We start from the raw sequence: 17689 nt of genomic DNA, 5'->3' as shown, positions 1-17689 counted from the left end.
TCAGCAGAAACAATCCTGGAAGTCAGTTCTCCTCACCTAGCCAGGTTAGAAAGAGATGAAATGATGCATACATTTCCTCTTTCTCTCTATTGACCTAAAGGTCTGGATGATTAACTTAAGCTTGTCTACCTAAAGTCAGTAGAGGTAGATGTCACCTTCAAAATATTTAAGTTTTTTGATTTGGTAACTTCCAACATTCACAGAATCACTCTTTAATTAGGAATAATGTTTCTCTTACCTACTGTAAAAGAGATAGCACTATAAGCAGACCACATCTTGTATGCTACAGGAGTGTGCATGTTACCTGTTAAATGCAAGTCAAAGTATTTGGAACACTTAGACAACAAATATCTGTGTTTTTAAAGGCAATCAAGCTTTTAGAAGCCAATAGCTGATTTGCCATTAGGAAAACCCAAAACCAGAGCTGCGAAGACACCACCACACACTGAGGAAACAAAATTATAAAACATGCAATACACTGGATGTGTGCAATATAGGACCTGACACTGAGATTTCCTTGACATTTTCCTTAAGCGTTCATTAACAGAATTTAACTTAGCTTATGTTAAAAAAGATTCCTTGTATAGAGACAATGTTGAAAATATAAATTTTTACATTATTGCTCATTATATTTACTTAATGTCCTTTTCTCAGTGTTAGAATGAGCCACACACAATATTAAGACAACCCCTCATAGCCAAAAACAATGCTAGAAATCTCGCTTCAGCTCATATCTAAGTTTGGAACTGATGAGCAACAAATCCAGTTTTTCAATACAAGTCCTGTGATCTATAACATATTAAGCATAATTGATAATAGAAACCTCACTAAAGTATTTTCACAATTAAAAAAAACATAAACCAACACTAATACTCCTGAATGAGAGATAAAGTATCATATGAATTTTCATTCAAATTATTTGCAAATATTTATTTATCAGTCTGTCACTTGAAAAAAATATTCTGAAACTATAGATGGGAAATGAAACAAAATGTAAAACCTAGTCCTTGAATAGTTAAATTAACTGTTTTAAAAGCTTCCGTATTGCTGCAGTTTCTCTACTTTGAATTTAACTTCTAACATCTCCATACAAAAGGTCAAAAGCAGTTTTGACAAGGACAACTGCCATTAGCCTTTGTTAGTTGTTTCAATTTAAACGCACAGAAAACATTTTTAGTTCCAAATCATCTTCCTCCCCTTCATCCCCAATTGATATAGTTCAATTGGCTTTGCCATGACTCCCATCAGATCAATACACATCCTTATTATTTTTATGACATGTTCAATAAAAGCATTCCAAAAGCTAAAGAGCTGACTTACCATTTTCTTCCAAGTACATCAGAAGGATGCTGCTGGATTCAGTCCCTTCTACAGCATAATCAAGTGCAATATTTCCATTAACATCTTGCAGAAGCACATTTGCTCCAGCCTACAGAGAAGAATTAAAAGCACTTTAGGTTTTTGCACTGAAATCTCAAAACACAACTGGGGTTCTTACATGATCCTATTCAAAAACACTTCAAAGCTGGGGTTCTTAGGCAGCAGGCTGATTATAACCTGAAGCAAAACCAAGCACACAAAAAGGCAGAGACAAAATGAATGACTCATGATTGTCAAAAAGGCTGCCTTTGTTTGAGACAGCTGACACTGTTGCCACACTATCTGTCCAGTCTGGCTTTGCTACACACATGTCTGAGTTGCTCATCGGTGAGTTTTGGAACCACCACCATTTGCGGCAAAACACTTTAAAGTCAGCTGTCACTGACCGCAGTCTGCCTTAAAACACTCCACCAGCGACCAGCAGTGGTCAAGAGCTGCCTGACAAGCAGCACAGACACCCTGCAGCAGGGATGGGCAGACAGCTGGTCTGGGTAACCCTGTCAGCTGGCCTGACCTCCAAAGGCCTCATCCATCAATCCAACTCAAAGAGAACCATCCACTGCTAAATCAAATTGCTGTTTGTCACCAACTGGAGACAATGAAAATGAGCTTGATAATTTCAACTGTAGTCTTTAAGAAGCCAGGCTGAAATTTCTCTAAGTTTCATTCAAAATTCAATATAAAGGAGTGACAACTAAGAAGAGCCCTTGGGGTTGAGGGGTGGTGAAACAAACAGATTCATTATTAGCTTGATTGTATTTTCCATATTAAAGATTGTTAATGTAAGAATTTGTAGGAAAATATATTTTTTTAAGTAAAAAAGCTGTCATTCTTGAAAATATCATAAATGTCTGGTGGACATAGAAGCTTACATTACTAGTGTTACAGCATTAGAAGCTATATTACTAGTGAATTGCCATGTATCTTCTTTAAGAGGTTGTAACATTAATTAATTTCAAATTTTTCTCTATGGCTTTTAATGGCAAGGAATTATGAAATAAGTGTGACCTCAGGTAAATTTAATTACTTTTCTTAACAGCTTGTATGATAAAGAGTTTAATAAAAATGAGAAATGCCAAGGACTGCCTTTCATAAAACCACATCAGCAGAGGTCAAATGCAATATCAAATTATTAATAGAAGACATGACTGCTTTTTTCAGGAGCTTTTTTTGTAGGTATTGTATCAAAGAAAAACTTGCAGTAGGCTCAGGTTCTGGCTCAGCTGGTAATATGATACAAAAAATGAAGAAATTCATGTAAGCTTTAGGTTATCAAACTTGAAGCTGAACTGTTAGTCTGAGGTGATCTGAGTTTCCAACACAGTGGCCAGGGGACAGACAGGCATCAAAAACTACTCACCTCAGCTGTCTCAAGCATCTCTTACATCCTATTGGACCACATTCTATGCAGCAAAATAATCTGTCCTCCTACAAAACACACTACTTTCTTCTAGCCTTATCTTGTTGCACTGACTGCAAGGAGAGCCCAGAGAGCAAATTTAGATTAGATGTATTTCTTCTGAATTTTTAAATGAAATTAGATGAGAGGATTTGGCTTCCATGCTTAATGAAAAGGAATGGAACGAGACTTAAGTGTGAAATCTTACATTCATTATAGTGCTATGGAAATAAATTTCTACTGTCTGTCCTGCCAGATAAAATCAAAAAGATGGTAGGAAATCAAATAAAGGATGAATTTGAAGATCATAGTATCTTTAGGGGATAGTCTAACAACTATTTATTGCACTTGTTCCACTACTAGGAAATATGATTTTTGTTTTACTTTCTACTCACTGACCCATGAGAGTTTGTTGGTGAAGGTAGAATTATGAAAGCAAAACAATTTCATATCTCATTACTTTGCATATAACAAAAACCCACAAAATCTTTCAGGTATAGATTCTTCCCTGCACATAGATAATCTCCAGGTAATGTAAAAAGACCATTTTATTCCTTGTTAAAAACCAAAAGACCTTGGACATATCAAAATCAGGAAAAGTAGAATAATTACTTAGGTCAGCAGCACACTTTTAATTCACTTCTAAGACGTAATATCACAGAAGGAAGGATGCAATATGGAATTACTCAACTCCAAGTAACCTTTATTGGGTATTTCTATATTAATTTCTTGAGAAATGTTTGGAATGCTCCCAAACAGTTAATTTTAAGAGTTTAATAATAGGCATGTTTAATATGGTGTATTATCATCCCTGCCTCCCAGCTCTGCACCATCTGCGATCTTACTGGGGCTGTGCTCTCACTGCCCACACCAGGAATGAGCACCTTGAACAGGACCAGACCCCTACTAACCAGGGGCTACACCACTAGTGTGGAACACATTGCAAACATCACAGATCTTGTACCTTAGTTTAGATTCAGATGGCCAGAACTGTGCTAAAGAACTTGAGTGCTCTGTTACGTATACAACCTTGTAGGCCAGACAGTAAGAAACTAAGATGTCACTAGAGACAATTCAGATTATCTGAGTATAGTTGTACTTTGTTTCTGCTCACAGCTCTTGAAGGAAACATGAGGAAAACTGTCCCCATGCTGCTGATTTTACCTTCCAAATTTACATGCATATCTTGTTTATACTCTAAATGCTATTCCATATTTATTCCATTTCAATACAGCCCACTTGAATTCTGCATGTGGTGCTCAATGTATGTGAAAATTACTGGCTTACTTATTCTCAACACTTCCTCATTCTTAAGTAATTTATCAATAAAAAATGATTAATATTTTGCAAAGTTTTATGTACTATATGTCACATACAAAAATATTTTTGAGATAATTATTTGTCTGCAATGAAACATAGTTTCTATTTTAGTAAGACTACAGAGGGAACAACTTTAAATGTTTTACCTTAAGGTGTTTCTAAAGACACCAGGTTAAATAACACCAAATGCAAAATGCACCTGAAGTGCATTTGTGCTATGCAGAATGATATCCATATGTAGATACAGCAAGAGAGATTGAACTCTGGTGATCAACAATAATTCAGTAGACTTGACAGATTTATATAATATCCCCACATGATCAGAAATCTAAGCCTGTTGCCAAAGAGAAAATGACTTCAGCTAGTGAAAGGACAAAAGATTTCCTTTCTGGTCCAGCAATGATGATTCATAATGCTTCAATTTTCATTAGGATCACACTAGTTTGTATTTTTAAATTATGTTTTAATTTCTGTGTATTTATATATCTGTAGAATCTTTGTTTTCAATGTTTTCATTTCAGAAAACCAGAGTACAATAGCTAATTTCTAAATTAAGTGGCAACCCTAAAGATCAACTAGAGAGCTCAGGAGGAACATTGCTGAAGTTAGACATGCACAGTTCCACAGTACTAACCTGTGTGCATACCCACATTTTTTACCAATGGGATGCAGTTTAAGATGGTTTCCCACTCAGTGGAAGAGAGATGAGCAACTTCAGACTCAGTCTAGAGTACATGACGCAATGTACATCTCCACTGCAACTTAAACCACGATCACATCTTTGTGTAAATAAACTTGGAGCTAATGTAAGATAGTACAAAGAACACTGATTTTGCTTAACAGGATGCTGTAGGAGCTGAACTCTTCCTCCCCACACCCTGTTCCAGAAGATGGGGAAAGAACCAAATAGCTTCTGAAGTCTAGTCACTAGTGGAAGTTTTGATTTGCAAGAATTTACAAGAACTAGCAACTGCATGGCATCATCACATGTGAACAGTCCTCTACAGTGCTCTGTCCCTATTATAAGCTCCCTTTTCCCCTTGGGACACACATCCAGGTATAAATGCAGCCACAAACTCTCAAGACTGTGTTGCTGCAGCTGTATCCAGTGGATCAATGTCCAAACTCCCACTGCTAAGCTAAAAGTTGAGTTTAGTCCACATTCATCGGTTAGGAAGCCTAATTAGTGATATTGTTAACTCAGAGGCAATCAATAAATCAATCTCTCAACCTGTTTTTTTAATAATTAACTGATTCTAAAAACCAATTTATCATGCACAGGGGTAATTTTTTCATTCACCATTTAATTTTTTAGAAAGTCTTAAGACTTTCTTCTGTACTATTTATTATCTGGCCAATATTCCTTCCTAATATTTCTTATTTCTAGTGCTGTGATGCAACTTATTATTCCCAAATGAAAAATATGTCTACCTACCATTACTCAAAAAAGCCCAAAAAACCAAGGGCCGAGGAATCTCCATTCTGAGGAATGTGCCCTTACTTAAAGATTTAAAATAATTATTTTCCTTCTGTGTCTCTGAAATCTACAATATTTTTTGTATTGGCTGTATAACTTTTTCAGGATAGGTGAAAACCATATGAAAAGCTGTGGGCTTAGACCTTCTCCAGCCATCCCCAGTGTTCAAGCACAGAGTTCTAACCAATGGGTTGTATGTCCAGAAAATCAATGCCATCACAAAAATATGGACAGCAGTGTAATCTGATTTAGGCATTGTTTGAGGACTCCTAACTTACCAAGGTTCCCCCAGGACTTGGGAGAGATTTGAGCATTTCTCTGCCTAGGTACTACCCCTTGCTTACCTTCCCAGCTAGGATGTCACAGGTTTTCCACCCAAACATTGTGGTCAGAAGGATTTCCTGGTGGAACTACTTTCTGAACCAGAGTCAGCATCAATCCACTTTAGGTGGAAATTGGGCAGATTCCTGAAAGTCTGACTATGATTCAATGAAATTCTCGAAATCCTTTCTTCTGTTACATACCTTAAATTATTCTCTCAAACCTGTGGGCCATGCAGGTTATTTAAATATTTGAAATAACTAAGTAATTTAGCTTTATTCATACAGTAGAAAGTCCCAAGTGCATTATAAAATATTTGAAATACAGAAATGATGACCAAGCAATTGCCTCTGTCTCCTAGGATTACGACCATTGGCTTGATGAGGTTTTAAGAAGGCAATGAGAAATACAGTGGACCCTGAGGAATATGTGAATGTGTGGATATTTAAAAAAAAAAAAAGAACAAAAAAAAAAGGACAGAGGCAGAAAAAAAAAATATACCTGTTGCTATGGAAAAAAACCCCAAAAATCTATTTTCCTAATAGGAGGCTTCTATACAGTTTTTACAGTGGTTCAATTGTTCTACAATACCCTAGCTGTGTGCAAATTGTGCAGTCACCTGTCAACCCCATCACAAAATCTGACTTTTTTATATCTACTTATATTCTTATATTAGTAATCTATTTTATTCAACTCCACATATTCCACATGTATATAACAGTATACAGTTATATACATGCAAATGTAGAAACACGTACATAGTATTTTCTCATCTATGTTCGTCAATTTCCTGCAGGGATAGGCAACATTTTTCCATTAACAGCTTGAACTCTTCACTTTTCATATTTTTTTTAAATAAAACCACATGACTTACAAACCACACCATTTTTAAATGTCATTAACCAAGATTAAATGTAATTCTTCATAAAAAATTAGTGGCATTTCACTTCCTGTGACATGTGCAGTTAAGTTTTCCCCCCTTCATTGACCTACTTTTTCAAATTAATTCCATGAAAATGTTTTGCTCATTGAAGGACACCCAAGGTTTACACACACACACACCTGCATGTTCTCATGTATGCCACAGCTACTGTGCTAATCCTACATCCTTGCCAAAGCCCTCAGTACACAAACAGTTAAAAAGAAAGTAAAAGTAATCAGGATATAAAGCTCCATTTGTTTGAGAATAAGGAAACACAGGGAATCCCACATGCTCATGGCTCCATGCAATCGTGCTCTCCAACCTCAACGGCTTGCATAAATTTTCATTCACGATACCAAATCCCACAAATCTAGCTGGCTCCTCTTTGTAGCTGCTATTAGACTTGTTGAATCTTATCCCTTAACAAAGCAAAAGGAATAAAGTTGCTCTACACAGTGTTGTGGTTTAGGTCATTAGCACTGGATACCACTTTACACAAATCCACAATGCTGAACAGATGAGGAACAGTTCTCAAGGCAAAGCTCAAAAAAAAAAAAAGCTGAAGACTTCACCACATTAGGAAACCACAGACAAAGAAATAAAAAATTAAGTGAGATTGAGCAGCTGCTCTCAGTTCAAAAGCATGTCTTCCTTCCAACTCATTTCAACAATAGACTTTCTGCAGGCAGAAAATTATTTCACAGAAGTCACAATACAGCTACTAAAGAGCTGGGGAAAAAAGTGATTACAATTATAGATCCTCCACTGACAGTTCCCCTACCTGCTGCCATTATAATTGAGTTTTGCCTGCCTAGTAAGAAGAAAACTGACAGACACAAGCTGAGTAACCTCTTCTATATTCTCTTTATGAGCACAAAACAATCAAGAAAACATTTTGCTAAATCTAAATATTATCTCTCAGAATACTGATTGTGGACTCAATAGTTTCATTGTAACTTTTCTCCACACAAACCTTTAAGGAAGACCCTTCCCCACGACACCACAGATTATTAAGATATTTGGGAGATAGATAACCAGTATCTACACACTCCACAGTAAATAAAAGATTCCTGTTCCGGAACAAAACATCAAAAGAAATCCTGAATCAGGACTAGAAATTTACCATAAAGGAAATCTATTTCTAAATATTTACTTTTACTCTTCCACCCCCTAGTCTTGACAAAGAAATGGAAAGGGATCACAAACATTTACAAGCTACCTACAAAGAAATGGAAGTTCAGTACAGACCATGACAAATAGTACAGCCACCTCAAAGCTGCTCTAGCTGCAGTTCTGGCTTATTGACCCTTAATGTAGCTTGCCAAAAGAAAAGAAAAAAAAAAAGACAGCATATTTCCCTTGTGGAAGACAAGAGTATGTCTGATGGAAAATCATTCTCCAAATAGGAATATCTGCTGCACAGCTAACCCTAGCAGCCTCCTTCCTTTCATACATCTTGAAGAAAAGCAAGGAAGTGGAAATTTCACCTGTACAACAGCAATCCTTTAAAATTCCATTCTTCATCCTTCATCAGGCAATTTCCATCACTGCAGTCTGTGGGGAACACACCTGATATTTTATTAAATGGGAATTTCAGTAACTCCAGACTGATGACTTGATCTTCAAAGTATTATGTTTTACAAATAATAAACCATGTCTTCTCTTGGGCAGTTAAGTTACTTAATGCTGTCATTATATTACAAAGATTCTATTGCCATTACATTGCAAGGGTTCCGTATTGCTAGAGTTTTGTATCTCCTTGATATTTCTTGTAGGCAGCTCCTCTAAGCACTGACTCTTCCTCATCCTCACAGCAGCCAACTGACTCCAGTTCCCAACAATCCACTCTTTTATAACACTCTTCTGATTGGCTACAGCTGCAACCTGTTAACTTCAGGCCTGCTCCTAATCTTTAGTAATTGGTTCAACTGCAAATCTTTAGGGGATAAGATTACATTCTATACCATCTTCATTTATGCCTACTATATCTCCCTACAAGTTAGGTTCCACATCAAAACACCACTAGCCCTCAACCATAAAGTATGCCATAACTTTTCTAAAATAAAAGGTTTTCATCAACAAATTCTTATGCATTGAAACCTGAACTCCTAAAAGAATTGAAGAATTGCAAACAGGGGCCTCATGAAGTCTGAAAATATTTTCTTCCTTTCTTTACAGTGCATCTCTTAGCAAAGTAACTAGGACCCAAGCTCCATGTCTATACATATAAATTCAGAACTAATATCTGTGGATCACAAATCTAACAACTGTTAGGCGCACTAACAAATGTTTCATGCATGCCTTACTTGGGCTTGTGTAGCTATAGAGAAAATACAGGGAACAAATCCTTCTGCTCAGCTGATTTCCTTCATAGTAGGGCATCATATTAAGGTGTACTCATGAAACGAAATCTCCCTTAATACAAATAGAAAAACCTCTCACTTCCTTTTACATGGACTTGCAGAGGGCACAGCTCTGCAAACTGAGCTGACCCAGCACACCATTTACAGGACTCCTTCCATAACCTTGAATCAATGCTTAGCTGCAGCAGGAGTTTCCACCTCTCACACAGGAAAGGCTGCAATATTACTGTCTGCAATATTTGCTCTATTTCAGGGCTTTCAACTTTGTAAGAGTTGCTACTGTCTATAAATCCATGCTTGTCACATTACCAAAACTTTTCTTTCACAGGGAGTAGGAACTGTCTGCCATCTGGATGAGCTTAACTTGTGATATAATAAAGGTCTGAATTCATTTTCAGCATGCCTGATCCCACCCACATCATAAAAACACAAATACAAAGCTCAATCCCTTATGTCTGTGACAACGCAGCCTACAGAATCAAAGCTGAATTCAGAGCTTTATAAGTGCCCTCCAGACATATAAAATAAACTAAAAAGGATAAAACACATATCTCCAAAAAAAGCACTCTCAATAAATCAGGAGAGAATGCAGCGCTGAAAATTTTATGCTAATACTTTTATGTAAATGCTAAAATAGATGCATTTCTATTAACACCAATTTATGTTAGGCAACTATTACTCACTTATTTCTATCATAGGTACATGCTAAACCAGTCAAGGAATGATCATATAAATGTAGTTTGATATTCACTCATCCTTGTATAAGTAAAATATTTCAGATGCACTGTGGATAAAATTTCTTTAATTCACGGCCCTTCTGGGTTCCAAGTTGCAAAAATGGGCACCAAAATCTGAATACACAACTTATATGCTCATCAAAAGAGACTTACTTTCCTGTTATAGTCTTGAAATTAAGATTTATGGGAGCATGCCAGTGTGCATAATGAACATCATAGTGTTCCAAAAATCCCAGGCGTGTATCTCTATGACATGCTGGGTAAAAAGGGATAAAAGTATGTGCCAATACAGGGTCTGTTCATAAAAAAACATCCTATAGTTGTATATATAGGATCACCAATGCCTACAAAACTCCTCAATTTTATTTGACAATGTGCTTCTTGATTGTTGCATTACTCCACAAAGTAGTAAAAAAAGTAGTACTTTAAATTGTCAAAGTTCCACTACCCTTTTGGCAGCCATTTAGTTCATGAATAAAGCATTTTCTTCCTTAAACTAATAGAATGTAGGCAATGTCAGTTCACAGAAAAGATTTTCAGTAGAGTTAAAAAAAAAACAAGACTGTCATTGCACATATTACAGATTGCTTGACAGGCATAGTCTGTTTGACTAATGCATGCAGAAGATAAAAGAATTAGCACTGATGACTGAAAATGAAAGACCAACATTTTCCCATCTGTTTGTGCACCATGGGGACTTAAATTCCGCCCATCAGCTGGAAAGCATGAAAAGGGCAAAGAAAATCCCACTCAGTTCCAGTCCTGAACATTTCTGAAAGCACTCTAGTAGTGTAGCATGCTTGCAACAGCATCTTTCCAAGTAAAATACAACTAAGCATGCAGTTCTGAAATAAAAAGTTAAAACCTACTTATCCAGAAATGGTCAAATAAAAAGTAATGTACATTTCCCAAGTTACCACTATTGCTGTGTCCTAGAACTACAAAATTCATGAGCATTGAGGAACACTCTATTAATTCAAAAGGCATACAGATTTGTCCTTGGATCTTAATCAGACAGCAAGTTGTCTTTAATGGTGGTTCTTCAAATTCTGAATCCTAATACAAACCACCAAGGTTTCTTGGAATTTAAGGTCTTAATTTCTAAGCTAAATATAATCTGATTTCCTTGACTTAGCTTTGCCTCAAGCAATTATTCTTATTTTCTCTCTTCTCCCACACAAATATCTGGAAACGTTGAGTACCATCCAGCTAGTTTGACTAGAAATTGCAAGAACAGAGTTATTTTTGTTATATCCATTTCTGTTCCTTAACTTCCATACTTTATTCTGAAGTTTTTCAACAACTTCAACTGATCATTCTTAATGTCATGAAAATCTCTACCTCAAATGCATGGCTAAATTTTGCCAAACAATTTGAACAATAATTGCCTCAGCCTCAGTGTGTCTTCATATGTAATCACTGCTGGTTTTATAACTGTGAGGAAATAGGCCTTAAAACCAATACTTTTTCTCTTACTTTTATTGGCTAGATGTGCATTCAGGCATGAGACAGTTTAGTTTAGCCACAGTGTAGGGCAAATGAATCTACACTTTCCGGTGTGACAGGCCATGGGCAGGACATATTCAGTTCTAGGGCTCTCACATAAGTACAAGTTTAAACATCCAATTCTCCAGTCTCTGCACATATGCTTTACTCAAACAGAAATTACAGGAACCAATCTTACTCTCAAGATATGCACTTGTCTTAATACCATATCAATATTTCAATATTTTACCTGCCAAAAATTTTCCTTCCATTGAAAAAAAGAGCAGTTACATTAAAGAGCAGTTAATGAAGAATTATATATCTATGATTTTCATCTCCAAAGCCAAGTATGACAAAAAAGAAAACAATAATGGTGTTTCTTTTTACTTTCCTACTTTATGAAGGCACCTCTTGGTTCAAAATACATGTTGCAGATTTTCAGTAAGGGCTTCTCAAAAAAGAGACAAAAAGATGAGGCATTAGGGTATCAGAAGGTCTCTAAGAGCATGAAGACACTCCTTTTAGCTTAGTATGCAAAAAAAGAATTTTATTTTGAAAAATTACATGAATTGGATGTACTTGTTTGAATGTCACAAAAGTAAGTTGATATATTTTAACTGTTTTAAAACCATTTTATCTGAAAGTCTGAAAAAAGAGAAAAATTTTCAGAATGTATTTTCTCACTGAAATTTTGTATTTTTATTGAAAGTGGAGGTAGACTAAAGAATTGTAGAAATTATAAAAAACTCGACTTGCATGTTATATATCACAAAAAAAGGTTCTTTTTGCCTAGAATAGCATTCTCATTCTGTTATATTATTAAGACGCTGCAGCAAAAATCCAAAAGATCAGAATGAGGTCAAGAAAAGGATAGTTGAAGTACAGAAGGAGGGGTATTTGACTTGATATTGCCAGCACTCAAATTATTTGGCAAGAAAAGGGAATTAGAAAGGAAACTTCAAAGAGCATTGATGACTAAAGACTAAAATTTCCCCATCTGTTTCTGCACATGGGACTTGCAAACTTCCCATCAGTAGCAGAGCTTATGAAAAAAAAGAAATTATTTGAGCACTGAATGTCTCTGATAACAGTATAGAAGCACACTTTCTTCTAATTTTACTTTAATTGTAATTGTTAAAAATTATGACAGGCACACAGAAAAATGATCAGTCCCTGTCTTATATAATACTCCAACAAAAGGTCACTTTTTGAAATTATTGCCTTTTATTTTTAGAACAAATAGAAAGAAAATCTCCTTCACACAGAATTGTCTGTCAAAAAGTCTTTTAATCTGACACCACAGTTAGAGTTAACAGTTACTTTATAGCCATTAAGCAAGCCTGTAATTACATAGGGTCAAAAAATCTCATACTTTAGGAATTGAAAAGATCATTCCCTGGGGTTAGCAAAGCAGTCACTTGTGTACAAAATTGGACAGTCAGCAAGGGACAGCTTTATTGTAGGCAAAATGGAGATAAAAAGCATCCTCTGATGATCCACTACTGTACTGATAAGTACAAATATAATATATGATATCAAGGTTAATGTTTGACTAGTACATTTACTTACAAAGTTCTATGTGTTTGTATGTATATACATGTATATATGCATGCATATTTATGGAACAGTACTCAAACACACACACACACACACACATATATATATATATCAAATATATATTTATACACATACACTCTCCAAACAAAACTGCAGGAGAAAGTTCTGCCTGGCAGCTTCACTCAAAAGCATTTCCACTTCTGGCACACCACAGAAGAGGGCAGAACAAAAAAAATAAAACCAACCACATGGCTGCAAAGAAAGGAAGTTGATTTTGATGGCTCAGTACAGATTGAAAGTTGTTTTTTGAAGAGCTTGTAGTTTACATGTTCAGTGTATATAACAAAAATGTAGAAAATCTAACTAACCTTGAGGGGCAAACCTCAAAGCCGTGTTTAACCTGATGGTCTTCTCCTCAATCCTCACAGTTTGGGGGAATTTTTCCCTTCCTGTCTATGCACACTGTCATATCCATGTCTATGTATTTATGTTACTGGGGAAATACAGATGCTGAATGTTTTGATTTTCATTTTCCAGTCCATTTTGAAGTTACATGCACACATGTGTGTGTGTGCATAATGTGTATATATGTGTGTGTGTGCCTGTGTGTGTGTGTAAATTAAATACACTTGAAATGGCACAAATGAGTAAATAGCACTACTTCAGGTGTGACATCAGATCTTACAATTTTATTAATGCAGACAAAAAAGAGCCGACGTTAACGTATATAGGCACGCAGAGTAAAAAGAAAGAAAATCTGTCTTACATGTCTCTGGTGTAAAAAGCAGGAGATTAAACAGCATGCAATAAACAGTAGCTGTGCACAGCATAGACTTTCTGCAAAAATAAATGTGTCATGCAAGGAAGTAAGAGTACAAAACTGCTATTTTAACTCAGTTAATTTGCATTTTTGTTATGAGACAGATTAATTGTGTTGATTGATAACATCACCGTGTTCCCAAGTGTACAGGGAAGGGACTGTACAGCAGCTTAATCTGCACTCAGGGTGATGCCGTCTTGCTGGTTAGTAATTAAATCTAGATCTTCTAGAAACAAATCATCGTGTGAAATACAAAACCAATTTAGGGAGTTTAGCATGCCAGTCACCTTAACACAAACCTGGCTTCTCAGAACATCAGCATATAATTAGAGAACTCACCAGAAGAGTAGAAAACTCTATTATTTTCCTGTGCCTGGGTAATGAATAAAATGCAGTAGACAAGAAAATCTTCCAGTCATAGCCAATAGTAACTTGCTGTGTGGGACTGCAGCAAGTTAGTCCCTAATATAGCTGTGCGGGAAATATGTGCTCCATGCCAAACTTTGAAATTGATTATATGAAAAGAAAAACAAATACTTATAAATCCTAGCAACAGAAGTATAACCACAGCTAACATTTATATATTAACCAAACATAAGACTCCAGGGCTATGTGCAATAATTGGTCTCTGTGGATTAATATATATATATTGGAAAAGTGATTAAACTTTACACAAAATTGAAATAAATACTTCAAAGACATAATGCTGTGCCATCCAAGGATTTGTCTATATGTTTTATCAGACAAATTTTTTTCCTCATGTCCATAAAGTGTAATATTAGCAGTCAATGTTGAAGTAATAGGCATTAATCTATCAACTGCCTATCACCTTGCAAAAAAACAATTGTTCATAATCAATCCCTTACACTTATCTGGTCTTCATTCCAGAAAATAATTTTTTACACCCGCCAGTACTGTCATAATTTTAAAGAACATCTCTCTTCCCAAAAAACGCAAGTTGGTAATCTTGCAGTATTCACTAATTCAACAAATACTTTCCATTATTTAACATTTGGAAAAATAATATTTAGTGTGTTTTAAAAATTTATGATATATCACAGTTTCTAATGGGAGTAATTTGAAATTTAACAAGTCTGGTTTCATAACTTCAAATAGCTGAAGATACAGCTGTTATTTAGAAATAATTTAAAGGTTAGTTTTCTCCTGTGCTGTCATAAGCTGGCTTTTATACATTTTCCAACATCTCTTTAGCCTTTCATCCTTACAAGCAGCAACCACATCTTGCTCAAAGTCATTATCAAACCAGAAAATATAAAGTACATCCAACTTTCCATTATTTTTCTTTTCATTACTTTAACTCCTACACTTCTCTATCCAACCAAGTCTCATTATTTTATATTGTTCTATACTGAACTGAATTACTTTCTTTTTCCACACATAGTCCACACCAATTATTCTAGATTTGAAAAATCAATGCTTTTGCTCCACCTTTGCTATTCTAACTGAAAAGTCTTCAAACTCATGTGCAAACCTGAGTCTCCTAATGACCTTCGTGCCACCTCATTTATTACCCCCACTAACCCTGCACTGTTACAATTTACCTAAACCATCTGCTTTCAATGTATAAGCCAGCTTTTCCTGCAGCGGTTTTCTTTCCAATGACTTTGCACATCAATCTTTATGGTGTCATATCAAGGTAAGCTGTCCTTGAACTTCTGATAGATTGTATCAGCGCTGCAATTTCCCCTACTGGCTCACTCACAAATTCAAGAATTCATGGACGTTCATTTGATGGTTCTTTTTTCACAGGTTCATGCTCCCAAGCCCTTCTAAATTATGCATTACAAACTATGCCATAGTAATATTTCATTCCAGTATTTCTGAAATGAAAACACATAAAAAGCCATATACAGCTGGGAGGAGGCGGCTGGTTTGAGTGGTTTGGGAATTTTTTTCAGCATTCAGGGAGAGCTCTTATCCAAATAAATAATATATTAAATAATATAATAAAATATTTTTTACTTTATTCATGAATGGTACAAACTTTTAAAAATTATTATTATATTTTTAATGAGAAAAATTTAGTTGAATACTTCATTAAAAAATGTTTAAATCCTAATGACATGGTGATTCAAGGTCTGGTTCTAAGTTCAGATTGCTTCAATACTTGATGTCAAAATCAAGTCAAAATCTGTCACAGTTGGAAAACATTGCTCACAAAGATATATATCTAAATTAAAGAAGTGCATTGTTCTCATGATTACTAAATTATACTGGCTTTCCAATCTCACATACAAATTAAACACATGCTTTTTACTTAAATTTGTCTAGGAAATTTCCATCTTCCTTGATAACAGTATTTCCTAACATTTTAAAAAAATAATAAAACATCCTTCTTCCCACTGAAAATCCAGATTTTTCTTAAAATAATAAATACTTCTGAGGAACACAATTAATTACTGATCTAAATGCCATTCTCAACTTACTTCCAGAGACTAAACATCCAGCTTTTGTGGCCTTGGGGATTCTTTTTCTTTTGAGAAAGAAAAAGTCCTTTTTTTTTCTCCTTTGATTTCATGCTATTTGGCCATTATGTATTTTGCTTTTGAATATCTGGAAACAGTATTAAAAACAAACAAACAGAAATATTTCAAATGCTTGAAAAAATGGTATGTTTGCCTAGTACTTAACTTTTCTTTTTGAACTATGTTCTTCCATGAATTTTTCTCCTGGCTGTTTTTGGGCTATAGAAATTTCGCATAGTTTGTCAGGCATCAAATATCTACCATATAACTTGATTCATTATTTATTTTTCACAATAGAATGTTTTTAATATCCTCTATATGTTATTTTATTGTCTTAAGAACACAATGAGAATAATTATATCCACACTTCTGAACAGCTGTCATGAGGAAATAAAATACTAGAATGGATCTCCTGAAGCATCACTTTGGTAATTCAGGTAACACATAACACATAATCTCATTGATGACTTTAAGATCAGTTTTAAAGCCAATTAGGGATCAGGTTTGGTGTTTTTTAATCCTTATTACTCCTGCATGGAATGACACTTTCCAACATATGTCTCCTAGCATTAAGAATGCTTAGTTTCATTCTGTCTTAAATTTATTGTTGGACACCTTTGCAATCATTTGCTTTCATGCTAGCAGTAACTTCAGGTTTTAAAAGCTTTTTCTTACCTCTTCCTCTATCCTGATAAATTTACAGAAATTTTTATAACCTCCCTGATTTGATTTTTTTAAGTACAACATATTATTTTTACTTCCTTCTCTTAAGATAAGCTTTTTACTCCCTTGTTTATCCTTGCAGGTTTCCTTGGTACAATTTCTCACTCCTGAATGTGGCTGTAGATAGCAAACTGCAAGCTGTCATTACTTGGACAGCAGCAAAACCACTCTTCCCTTTCTCTTGGCAACATCTTCATTCTGACAAATCCAAGAATCTGGTTTTCCCCACCTGCAGTTACATGTTTGCAGCAAACAATTGTCTTAAAATTGACTGAAGCTCTGAGGTCTTTTTCCAAATTTCCAGCTGATGGTTCCTGAGAATATCACAGAAACGTCTGTTGCTCAGAGCATGACCTTGTATCTGTACACTGAAATTTCAAGCCATTTTAATTACTTAAGGTGTCAAAGACACCCTAGGATTTCTCTGTGACATTAGAATTCTCACCCCAATAGAGAAGACACTGCAGCATTGTCTTCAACATATTCATTATCATATCTCTATTTTTCTTCTCAAGGTTTTCGCTGAAAACTCTAAATTAAATAATGTCACAGGACCAATCCTAATGAAACCTCAGCAACTCTCAGGCCCATTTCTCTATTAATAGCTAGGCTGTTGTCTTGTTACCAAGCTCTTCACTACCAAGCAGTTTTTCACTTCTGCAATTTAACTAAGAGTTTTCCTCAATTCCCTAGCTACTC

The 17689-nt window shown here is 35.3% G+C and overlaps 1 protein-coding gene across 5 annotated transcripts in view; it reads right to left on the bottom strand.

The window, feature by feature from the left end:
* The window catches only part of MYO16 (myosin XVI), a 359417-nt gene that overhangs the window by 212515 nt on the left and 129213 nt on the right, over positions 1 to 17689 (bottom strand). For all 5 annotated transcript variants that reach the window (XM_064708929.1, XM_064708944.1, XM_064708935.1 and 2 more), the window contains exon 5: positions 1321 to 1429. In XM_064708929.1, the coding sequence (XP_064564999.1) occupies positions 1321 to 1429 (109 nt within the window). The remainder of the gene's footprint in view (positions 1 to 1320; positions 1430 to 17689) is intronic.

This window comes from Zonotrichia leucophrys, chromosome 1 (assembly GCF_028769735.1).
Source record: "Zonotrichia leucophrys gambelii isolate GWCS_2022_RI chromosome 1, RI_Zleu_2.0, whole genome shotgun sequence".
In the NCBI taxonomy this organism is placed as follows: domain Eukaryota; kingdom Metazoa; phylum Chordata; class Aves; order Passeriformes; family Passerellidae; genus Zonotrichia; species Zonotrichia leucophrys.
Note: the sequence above shows the minus strand (reverse complement) of the source record. Positions and strands in the feature narration are given on the sequence as shown.